The following is a 12,707-nucleotide window of genomic DNA, read 5'->3' as shown; positions in this document are numbered from 1 at the left end:
TAAACAGAAAGTGGGCCTGAATAAATCATAGTTCTCTGATTCTCTCATGGCTTGTCTAAACAGGTTTTGCTTCACTTTAGTTAAAGTTAGGTGGGTAGACAATTCCCCAGGGAGGGCAGGAGCATTTTCTGAAGAGTTACTCTATGAAGACGTAAGTAGGAATAGGGCATTGAGGGTATTTTAAAATATTTTCCTTACCTATTTTCCACAGAAGTATTATGCTCTGGCAGACATGGATCCCAGGCTTTTGGGGGGAAAGAAGAAAACTGGATTTAAAAATGAGGGGAGGAGAAACTAACTGTGAAATAAGTTTTGTGATCTGCTTACAGTAGACTTTGCATTCATTTTTTTTCTTGTTCCAGATGCACAAAGTTTGTATGTGAGCAGTACTAATTGTGAAGACTTAACAGTCTTAGTACTGGGACAGGAGGTTTAAGACAACTGTCTCACATGGTAAATGTACACTGTAGTGCACGGTTACACATATTCACTAGCTCTGCTTGAGCTAGCATGCTCCAAATAGCTGTGTGGCCGGGTGTAACATGGGGTATAACATAAGTATGCCAGGGGTCCAGGCAGGTTTGTGCTTGGATGGCAGCTCAAGCTGCCACCCATGCTACTTCCAGTTACACTACTATGTTGAGCGTGCTAACTCAAGCACAGCTAGCGCATATCTGTCTACTTGTGCTGGGATGCCCGCTCCCAGCTGCAGTGTATACATATTCACAGTTATGTTAATAAACAATGTCCCACTCCATTTTGAAATCTGAATATGATTTGATTAGAATTCAACAATGTTTGTGGAAAACTTTTTTTATATTAACTCAGCTCCATCAATGAGCTCATTGATGGAGCTACATGTTGAAATACCTTTTTTATGCACCTATTGATCTTTTGAACTATCCACTCTAAGAGATGTGCTTGAAATGCCTTTCCTGAGGTGATCTGTCAAACTGCTATTCTGTCTTCTTTAAGATTCCTCCATGACACACCCTTCTAAGATGATGTTTATAAGAATGGAGTTGAACAGACATTCATGCCCCACCTTGCTGTGCACATACCTTTTGCTGAGTAACAACTTTTTGCTTATCTTTTTGCTGTAATCCTTGATCTGCCTCCCATGTCTGCACCCTGTTATTTTGTCACCCTCTCTTTGCATTCTTTGGGATACGGATAAGGTCTGTTTGCCTGTAATCTAGACTTATAATACATTTTTAGGTGCTGTAACATATTAGAGTTAGTTAAAAAAAATTGAAAATTCAACACTGACATTTTTTTTTGAAAAGAAAAATAATAATCAGTTTCGTACTGTTTCATAACTTATTCTGTGAATTAAATCTCCCAGAGCAAATGGAGTTAAAGCTTTCATCATAGTCCTGCCACAAGTGGGGGCAAGTCTAATAATAACTCTCATAATATTCATCATTAACATATATCTTGATCTTGGTCCTGTGCAGTAACTGGACAGAGTGGATGAGTGAAGGACTGAATAGAATTGTATTACTTCAAATACCGTATTTTCCGGCGTATAAGACGACCTTGTAACCCAGGAAAATCTTCTCAAAAGTCGGGGGTCGTCTTATACGCCGGATGTCGTCTTATAGGGCAGGTGCTGAAACTTCCAGCCGGACTGGAGAATCTGCAGTCACCGCATATGGTGAGGGGAGCTCAAAAACGGCCGCGGCCGCATGAAAGCAGCAAGGGCGGAGCAAGCTGCAGGCGTCTGGGATGCCCGGTATGGCAAAAAGAGAGAGAGCGGCGCTGTGCCCAGAAAAACACGCCTCTTTCACCCGTCTGGCCCGCCCTTGTATCCTGTTACCGTACCTCCTTCTCTGCCTCTCAGATCTCGCTCCTGAGGACTGCAGTGAAGGGGCGCAGGCGCGCATGTGCGAGATCTGAGAGGCAGAGAAGGAGGTAATAGGATACAAGGGCGGGCCAGACGGGTGAAAGAGGCGTGTTTGCACTACCGCTCTGATAGTCTTGGAGACAGGGAGGGCTGGGCAGGCAGGGAGAGCTGACCAATCCAAGCAGGCTTTGTATACAACAACCAGCCAATCGCCGGTAAGGTACATCACTTGCCGTGATTGGCTGGTTGTTGTATACTGGGTACCACATACAGTACAGCACCAGTATCTGTACCTGTTCATACAGTATAGCATCAGTACATACAGTACAGTATACAAATGTCCAACAGTCAAAACCCCATCATGGCTCCACCAGCAAGAAGAAAGAAATATGAAGCTAGTTTCAAACTTAAAGTTGTAAACTTTGCCATGGAACATAATAACTGCGCTGCTGCAAGACAATATGGAGTAACAGAAAAGATGGTTCGGGACTGGAAAGCAAATGAAAAAGCATTAAAGAGTATGCCAAGGGGTAAGTGTGCATTAAGAAGAGGCACCCCACATTGGCCAGAACTCGAAAAACATGTAGCAGACATGGTGAATGAGCATCGCCAAAACGGTTATGTAGTGACACGAAATAAAATACGTTTGTTTGCACTTCAGTGGGCCAAATCTAACCCAGATCACAGCAACAGATTTAAGGCCACTGTATCCTGGTGTACTAGGTTCATGGGAAGGCATAATATGGTACTGAGGCAAAAGACGAAAATTGCCCAAAAATTACCTGCAGATCTTGATAGCAAAGTAAATAGTTTCCATCGATACGTAATACATCAGCGCACTAAACATGGCTATGCGTTAAGTAGTATTGGAAATATGGATGAAACTCCAATGAATTTTGATATGGTTGGAAATAAAACTGTCCATCAAAAAGGTGAAAAAACAATTTTAATTAAAACAACAGGACATGAGAAGTCCAGTTTTACAGTGGTACTAGGATGCACAGCTGATGGCGCCAAACTGAGACCAATGATTATTTTTAAAAGAAAAACAATGCCGAAACTCAAGTTCCCTGTTGGTTGTTTTGTACATGTGAATGAAAAAGGCTGGATGGATGAAGAAGGGGTAAAGCTATGGCTTGATAATGTATGGAGCAGGCGACCAGGTGGACTTATTCAAAAATGTAGTCTACTGGTGTGGGATATGTTCAGGGCTCATTTAACTCCCAGCACCAAGCAAAGGCTTGCAAGACTAAACACAGATGCGGCAGTTATTCCTGCAGGATTGACATCGTTGGTACAGCCACTGGATGTGTGCCTAAACAAGCCATTTAAAGATCGCATTCGAGAACAATGGAATGAATGGATGGTTAGCAGCGAAAAGTCATTCACAAAAGGAGGAAACATGCGTGCTCCACAGTTGGATGTTTTGTGCAAGTTTGTCATAAAAGCCTGGAATGATATTGATGCAGAAACAGTAATCAAGTCTTTCAAGAAGTGTGGCATATCAGATTCATTAGATGGTATGGAGGACGACTACTTGTGGCAAGATGAAGAGGAAGCCGAAGCTGAGACCACACCATCTGATACGGAATTCGATCCATACGATGACTGCCTTACAAATGTATCACAAGATGTCATTGATGTACTTATGATATCAGATGACGAACAGGAGGATTTTGAAGGCTTTTAAAGGGAAACTGTCACGCCAGCAAAACCTGTAAAAATACCGTAGCTTGCAGTTATGATGGGCGTTGCTAACTCGCCAGGGACTTGCCCGGCACTTGCTCTCTCTCTATTGTTTGTTATCTTCCTCCTATCATCATCAGTTCCAGTTTGGTTGACAGCTTAGAAAACAAACAGCATGGCAGCTCCCATGGGTTTATTGTCTTATCCTTCCTTTCAGCTTTAGAGCGAATTAGGAAAAGTTTAATCCACTTGCACTGTTTTATGTTTACATGTTTGATGACAAACAGCCTTATGTTTATAAGTGACAGTTTTCCTGCTAAGTACCTGCATGTCATAAGCATTTGAATTAAAATTACCATATTGAAATCAAATCTGATGTTTTTTTAATTTTTATTTGGTGTGCGTTGGACGAGGGGTAGTCTTATACGGCGAGTATATCCCAACTCTATATTTTAACTGGAAAAGTTGGGGGTCGTCTTATACGCCCAGTCGTCTTATACGCCGGAAAATACGGTACTTGCTTTTGTAGCTTTTGTAAGCTGTTAAATTAATAATGCATGCAAAGAGTATTCAAACAGGCATTACCTAAATTCCTTGGATAATGCAGACTTTAACAAGGTATATCATAATGAAATAAACTGTAGATTGCAAAAATATTTTTGCGTAAAAACATTAGCTATATTATCAGTATTATATAGGCCTACATTTTCAGAAATTCCTGCTGATTTTGAATTCCCCAATTTTTGGGTGCTGAACTTGAGATATCTTACTTCGACCATATTTCCATAGTTTGGATTCTCAACACTTTCAGGAAATCAGGCCCTTTTAAGTTGTTTCAAGCTGGCTACCCAAAAATTACTAGTTATGTTTGAGAACAATATGGGTGAGGTAATATCTGTGTTGATGAGTGAGACATGCTGTCAATCTTAGGCAGAGCTCTTCTTCAGGTTTTTCCAGTTAAGAAGTGTTTCTCAAGCTTTTTGATACAAGGGACTGGCTTGCTGCCTTCCTAAACTGTGTCAGGGAGATCTCTGGGACTGGCATGAGTCCACGGACTGGCTGTTGGGAAACACTGCAGTAAAAGATATTACCTCACCCACCTTGTCTTGCTAATATTCTGGGACCAATGCAGCTACAGCACCACTACATAGTAACATTTGAAAATGTAGGTGGTAAAAGTATTGTGTTCTTGGAGAAGTTGCATGTTGACAATGGGAGTTACTGAAGTGCAGATTCTGTCTTAAGTCTTTACCTGATATATGTTCATGCTTATTTTTTTCATTCCCTTCCCTCATGGAAATATCCACAGTTAAATTAAGATTAAACCCCCCCAGGAAAAGAAACCTTCATGCCAACCACTATCTAATAGGGTTAGAAAAAAACTTCCCCTCTGTCCTAGAATTGTCTAGAATAGTGATTCTAGCACTTATCTCTCAATCATCTAATACAGACCATTGCCAAAGACAGAGTACCAGGTTAGATGGACTGATGGTCTGATCTGGCATGACATTTCCTATGCAACACAGTAGCTTAGTCAAAAGAACTAGAGCACCTTCATGAGCATGTATGTGAAGACAGTGGGGAAGCTGCAACATTCCAGGAACATGCTGCACTTGTCTAATTTCCTTTTCCTTTTCCTTAGATGAAAGAATTGACTGGATTAATACAATGCTCAGTGCCTTGAAATCACAGTCCAATACCTCTCAAACTCAAACTGCTATCACTCCTGAGAAAAGTGGATACCTTGAACTAAAAGGATACAAAACCAAAATCTTTACTTTACTTCTGGGGAACAATGTGTGGCTCTGCAAAAACGAACAGGTAAATGTTGTCATACATTTTTGTGAAATAATGCTTGTAAAAATGATTAAACTAGTGAGTTAGAAAATTATGTCACTTATTGGATGGTCACATTTTAGCACTGTGTTATCACACAGCATTGTTGTAGTTCTAAAAGGGCTTTTAAAAGCAAAATGTGTGTCACCACCTCCATTGTACTACAGGGAAAAACAAACTAGTGATAAGCTCTGGATATCTTTATAGGTCAGTAGGAGAGATGGGGTTAATTTAGTAGATTGCTTACAATATACACATGTAGAGTAATCGTAAAGACCGAGAATGTATTGTATGCAATGGCTTAGTTATTCGGACTTTTAAACAGTACAGTATGAATAGTATGTACTTTTGATTATCTGTAGTATTTAAATGGTATCTCCACTAAATTTTAAAGAAATGTCTGTATTTTAAGAAGTTTGACTTCATCAATGTTGCTCATGGTGCACTACAAAATTTTAAATAAACAATATAAAATAACAACAAAATACTAACTTGACACTTTAATTCCGCTCATAAAATCCAGTGATTTATCCACAAATATTTCCTAGCATAATATTAGTACGGAAAAATGGAGTTCCCACGTCACACAAAGCTCTTGCTAGCTGGAATTGTTAGGAAAGTCCCAAGCGGCAGGGGGAAACACAGACAAACAAGTTTTTGTTGTTGTTGTTTTGGTTTTTCCCCCCCCTTCCTCCCTGGAGCCCCTACTCCCAGGGTGGTGCCTTTTTACTGTTACAGTCTGACTCTTTTGTTCTCTTTCAATCCCTCCACCCCCCTCTTTCACTTTGGTAATGCATGCTAACCCAGACATGGTGTCAGAGCAAGCCTCATATGCAAAGACTTGAGAGAGATACAATACCTGCTCTTTTTCCACTCAAGCTTCCATGTTTCAAATAGGAATCGAGACAGTCAGTAAGGTTGGTCTGTCTGTAATTTACCCACATTGCCTTCAACTTGGCCTTCTCCTCTGTGAAGCTACCTAGATTTGTGCTGGGGCCTATCACGTGTTTGGGATTATGTCCCACCATTCTTTCCCAGGATATGGCTGCCCACTGAGAGTCAAGAAGGAATTTTCCTCTCTAGAGCCATGTGCAGTGCTTGAGGTTGTGTGTATGTAAGGAAGTCTGAGACTCACCAGATGCATTTTGTGTGGTTGGCTATCAAAACTAATTGATTTGTGCACAAATTGTGGCCCAGTTCATTTGTTTTTTATCATTACCTTACTTAGGCTTATCCCAGTGCTAAACCATATTGTGGCTGAGATAATGAGTGGTAGCTACATCTTGTTTTTAAGTTTGATATTTATTTTTGCTAGAGGGAAAGTTTGTCCTAAAGGGTGCACTGAAGAGGAAAGAGTCTTGTTAGGTGCCCTGTGGGGGCATTTAGGGCCTCCATCATGATTCAGTCATGACCACAGTAGCTAGTTAGGTGCCCTGTAACTTGATATATTTATTTCAAAAAAGGTTAAGGCCAGTGGTCTGTTAAATACAAAAATTAGTCAGTCTACCAAGTAGCAATGGAAATGTATTTCATCTTGATTGTCTTCATTTCCCCCATCAGAAAAGATGTTTTAGGTCCCAATCCTGCAACTTTTTCATACCCATGATCTTCAGGATGGTTCCATGTGGATATGAGGTCTGCCTGAATGAAAAAAAGTTGCAGGACTGGGGCCTCTCATGAATCCTGTACCGTCTACAAAGGTAATAGTCCAAGCAATGTCTTTAGCTAAAGCAACAGCAACACCAGCTGTTGAGAAACTATATTTTTTCATATTCCAGTTTTCAGTCAAATACCTACTGTATTGTCATCAACCTAATATCCTGTTTTGTTATCCAGATAATGTTGGGGGCACGTCTTTCAGAGTGAGTGGCATTGGTGTTCTACTAGCCTCTTCCCCCAAGCTTTTAAGTGAAAAGTGAGGATAAGCCATCACTACATTGAAATAAGGAACAAATAGAAGTTTAGAGCCATCATCACTTATATCTCCAGGATAAACTGTTACTTAGAATTAAAACATTAAGCAGTTTTCAAAATGCTTGTGACTGTAGCTCTGCCTTTTATTTGAAACTGAGTTGTTTTTACTAAAGAGAAACAGCCTAACTTTTAAAAAAGCATCTAACTTTTAACCTTCAAGCACAAGGCTGCTGATACATTTACAAAGGGAAATTGTACAAATTTGAGGCCAGACTTTGAAAATTGTGCAGCCCCCACAATTTGGGTCAGATTTTTGAAAGTGTTCAGGACTCAGTGGCTCACACTGAGAACAGCGGAAGCTCTTGGTTGCTGAGCTCTTTTGAAAATCTGGTCCTAGATGTTGTAACCTGTTTGCATCTGCAGTTGATTATGCCAGCAACATTGGAATCCTGGTTTGATCCCCCTTCTACAACTTGTTCTTCAGTAGTTTTCTATTAAGGATAGAAGAATATACAAAGCCGCAAAACCCTCTGTTAAATTTATTTAGAATATCAAGAATGAGTCTTCAGAAAACATTTTTCTAGCCATTATGTTTTATTCATGCTCTAGCTTACTGTTTTTTTGGGTGTCTGTTCCCCCCCCCCCCCCCCCGTTTGTGGCTCTAATATTCTTTTTCAGACTTCTTTTAAATCACCGCATTTTCCCAGATTTTTTTATGCTGTTTCTTTGCTTGACTGATTTTTTTATGCTTTTTTTTCTTCCCTCTTTTCTCATTCCTTCTGATGTTTACTACATTCTCTTACTTATTTAATCTCTCATTCTTTCTTTCCTATATAACTTATTTTTATTTTTTCTTCTCGTTTTTTTACCATCAGCCAAAAGTCATTTGAAATAGTGCGAAAACAAGTTGTTGTGCTGTTTCTTTTTCTTATTATATTTTTCAGTGGCAAGACAGTTCCCTCTCTTGCATCACAGGGAAGGAAATTGTTTTAAGGAATGGAGAGAGTGAGGGGATTTCATGAATATAGTGCATCATATACAAGAATAAGGAAAATAAATGACTTAACTAGAAGAAGTTAAATGGTTGGATGGAACATGGCTATCTTCATCGGGAGCTCCTTGGTGTCACAAGTTGACTCAATCCTCCTCTGCCAGGACACCGATCTGTTGAGTTGGATCTAAATGCTGGATTCCATGTGTTTCTAAGCCCCTGAATCTGGATAGTGATTTGTCACTGTTCCTAGATCTGGGTCTCTCAGGCATACTCCCAGATGCAGATCCTACATTTAAAACCTTGGGCAGTGAATTCCCCCCACAGCCTAGCCACCTTAGATCTTGGAACCAGTGCAACAACCCTCCTTAGCCTGCAGTTGCTTATAGACTGAGTTCCATATCACCTTGGGTGCCTTGAGCTTTGCAATTAAAGCTTTCAGGGACATTTGGGCAGATAAGCAAAGAATACTGGCCTAGCAAGGGAATTGCTCAAAATCAGGCATTCTACTCTTAAATAGCACTAAAACATACAGATTGTTGAAAAACAACAAACAGTCCTGCATACTCTTCCTCTGACTCTGATCTCACCCCTCCTGTGAGTCCTGGATTTCTTCAGTGTTCATAGTCACTAGGCAGCCATTCTTGCCTTTTCCCTCCTTAGCCTGCTCTACTTGCATGTGGTGGTGGATGGAAGTTTCCCTCTTTTAAAAACAGTCTCTGTCACCCTTTTGCCTATGTGCTTCAGGCCAGTGATTCTGGGCACTTACTCCCACCCCCACAGGGCCGGCTCCAGCTTTTTTGCCGCCCCAAGTGGCGAAGGAAAACCCAATTGAGCTGCTGCCAAAGGGCTGCCGAAGAGGAAGAGAGGAACTGAAGGACTTGCCGCCGAAGAGTGAGACGTGCCGCCCCAATAACGGACGGAGTGCCGCCCCTTTCTATTGGCTGCCCCAGACACCTGCTTCCTTTGCTGGTGCCTGGAGCCGGCCCTGTGCCCCCCAGCTGGCTTCTGTGTAGAGTCATTACAAGTTGGCCTTACTGATAGCAAACCTGTTGCTCCAGTAGGAGAGTGTCATTGAACACTGTGGTTGCATCATAGCTTCTCAGCCATAGTCTTTCTTCCACGAGGCATCAAGCCCCTGCGGCAAAATTGATGCTCTAATCCACAAAGGAAGCTGCAATACAACGTGAAAGCTGTAATACAAAGTAGAGCCTCTGAAACAAAATGGGGTTTACAAAACAAAATGACACAATTTAACACAGAAGCAAACATGTCCTCAATCTGTCACATGCACTCTAGTATTCCTGAGTCCAGAATTAAGAAAAAGCTTGGGAAATATGCAGTGCAAAAACAGGTTGGGCATATGGCCTATTTCAGTCATTTTAGTTATTAAGAATTTAATGTGAAGAAAGTCTTTTGTAGTTGCTTTGAAAGACTGTCCCTCTATTCTAATGTTTTTTGGGTATTTGGAAATCAAGAAGGATGGCTTCCCTCTTTAAACATACTACTTTTCTTTTTTGTACTTCTTCCTTTACAGGTAATCCTTCCATTTTGATTTAGTTTGAAGTTCAAACACAAGTGATTCTTCATTACTTTTCTTGCAGCATTTAATTGAAGAGGAAAATAAATAATACAGCTTTGAAACCAGTAGAGTGCTCTAGTGTTCTAAAAATCTGTCTCTTTTGAAAGAGACAGTATTTTACCCAGTAATTACCAGGCAAATATGCTCAGGGATGTCCTCGTATCCCAGAATTCACATCCATACTAGAACTACATCCATAGTGACTTACAGGGGTTTATTATAACTGCAGTGCTAAAAGAAGCTATTTAGACATCTTACTATCTTGAAATGAGAGCAGATCTAGCTGATTTATTGATTTCTACTAAACTTGATAGAGAAAAGTCCAATGGCACTTTACAGGATTTTTCCTTGTTTTTTAAAAGTAGAGAGCAGTCTGAGCCAAAATGCCAGAACCTAACATAACCATCATGAACTTTGTGAAGTTCAGATTGAAATCAGAACTTCATGTCTCAGGTCTATTTCTCGTTAAAAAGTTATTTTTTTAGCTAGAGCTTCTGGCAGTGATATACTGCTACTATGAAACCATCAATTTCTTAGACTGCGTATGTAGTGTGGATTTCTTAAACTTCCTCAGTGGAGCAAAAGTGAAAAATAGAACATACAGAATCTATTTACTCAGCCCATAACTTACAGAAATTCCCATTTCTGTTTTAAAACCGTTCATGCACAAATCGGTGTTGTGCGCGATCCTTTAGGATGGCTTAAATCTGTGTTTGTAATGTCAGTCTGCTGTGATTGTAGTGTTGGTGACCCTTTCCCTCCACTGAGCTGTAGGAGAAGATTCTGGCAGACATTTGGACAGTTGGCTCTGTCTGGGAGAGCCTCCAGATGTATCTGAGTGGTGAAGATCTTTGTCAGTGGCTTTGAGAAAGAGTTTAGTGGGGTTTTTCTCCACCTTTTATCACTGCCTCAAATGATTCCAGACTGTGGCCCTGCGATTGGTGACTTGTGAGGTTTGTGGAGCTCTTTTTTCCTACACTCACAGGGATTGTGGAATAGTGTGTAACTTTCTGTGTGTAGCTGTGTGTGTCCCATGATGGACTTCAGATTAATGTCTTCAGCTTAATGTTTGAACTTCTCTCTTTGAGTTCAAGATGCTTTATCAGTGGGTCTTTTTATTAAAAACTTTTCATATTGATTCTTTGGGTTTGTGTGTAACAACTTGTACCTCTGCTTTAATGTTCTCATTATGGCTTAAATGTTGTAAGAGAGATGGTTAAATGTTGCATATGAAGCAAATGTTTTTGATGAGTTAGCAAAAATGGCAATGAAAACTATTTAGCATCTATTTAGTGCCAGTACAAATACCCAGTAGTATTGCTTGTAGAGAGTAAGAAGAAACGGATAAAGGTGCAAGTAGAACTGAGTTTGAACAAGGCCTTGAAGGTGAAGAGCCTGCACTTGACGTGGCAGGAGAAAGGGAAGCCATATAAAATGGATCAGAGGAGTAACAGAAGATGACTACTTTGGCAGCTATGTTTTTAATCAATTAGACTATGAGGTGAGACGTAAAAAACCACAAGGAACCCAGAAAGGAGAAGGATTGATTATGCTTAGTGACGATTTAGCAAGTATAGATGAGGGTTTTAGCAGTAGAGTGATGGGGAAAGGATGACTAACAAAGGAAAAGGTGATTGGACCTACTGAACGAAGGAGGTCATGATCCCTTTCTGTGTGATTCTGGTTCATCCACACCTGGGATATTGTATTCATTTCTGGGAACCACTTTGCTGTTAACAGATATGGGGAAGTTCAAAAACCACAACAAACACGATGAGAGGGTGGAGGGCAATGACTCTTACTTAGTTCCTTTAGACTTCTCTCTGTAATTTGACTGCATGGTGATTAAGGGGGAATGTGAATCAACAGATACTAGAAACACCAAGAATGGAGAGGAATTCTTTAGTGCTGTATTTCAGGTTGTAAATAAGACTAGATAAGGGAGAGAGTGGGGATGAGAGATAGAATGAGAGAGGACAGGGAGTGGGAGGCATTGAGATCAGGGGATAGGTGGTAGGTATGAGGTGGGAGATAAAGAGAAATAATAGAAGCAGGTAGTAAAAGGGAAATGTCTGATCTAGAAATTGGGGAGAAGCAGGGCAAATTATCATTAGGATTGTGGTAGAGGGAAGATAATTTTTTTTTACTGGATAGCATGTGTGTGGTTTTGAGATCTTGTGCTAGTGTTTCTGAGGTACCGCATGGATAGCGGAAAAGGTCTAGTTCTGAAAGAAAAGAACAGCTTTGTTGGTGGTCAGTACTATAAACATATAAATAGGTCACTACCAAATATCATGAATTTATCTAATTTAATATGCCATAATTGTGAAGGAAATGGTATGAAACTAAGTGTGCTTTGTTTTAGTTCATTCAGTCTTTGGACTTTTAAAATAAATTATTTAAGTCCTGTAGCAAGATATAATTTGTGCTCATCTCAAAAAGTACAGAAAATCTGTTCCTTTGCATTCTTTAAGGTCAAATGTGCCATTGACTGGAGCTTGTTCTATTGAAGTGGAAGCACCAAACATCGAATGTGATCCAACCAGGGAGACAGTTTAAATGACAGTGTTGCTATCAAAATGTAGCTGTGAGGATAAATTAAATCTATGCTCCTGGTCTTCCAGCAACTCCTCAGCATCAGATTGATTTTTGCCATGTTTTGGGTATTCAAGACGAACAGAGACTGCTCTTAAATCAATCGGTGTTTATGCAATTAAAAATTCAAAGGTGTATTCTTGAATTCAGTAAGAAAGTTACAAACTTTCTGTTTACTAACAGTGTAGCACAGAATGATCCATGAAAAGAAATTATTGAAGTGCTTTGCCCTGAATGAAAGTGCTCCATGCAGATTT

General features: G+C 40.2%; 1 protein-coding gene across 1 annotated transcript in view; it reads left to right on the top strand.

Moving 5' to 3' along the window:
* The window catches only part of ARAP2 (ArfGAP with RhoGAP domain, ankyrin repeat and PH domain 2), a 214,000-nt gene that overhangs the window by 62,491 nt on the left and 138,802 nt on the right, over positions 1-12,707 (top strand). The window contains exon 9 of the mRNA XM_054030499.1: positions 5,175-5,353. Coding sequence (XP_053886474.1) covers positions 5,175-5,353 — 179 coding nt within the window. The remainder of the gene's footprint in view (positions 1-5,174; positions 5,354-12,707) is intronic.

Source organism: Malaclemys terrapin, chromosome 5, assembly GCF_027887155.1.
Source record: "Malaclemys terrapin pileata isolate rMalTer1 chromosome 5, rMalTer1.hap1, whole genome shotgun sequence".
Lineage (NCBI taxonomy): Eukaryota > Metazoa > Chordata > Testudines > Emydidae > Malaclemys > Malaclemys terrapin.
Note: the sequence above shows the minus strand (reverse complement) of the source record. Positions and strands in the feature narration are given on the sequence as shown.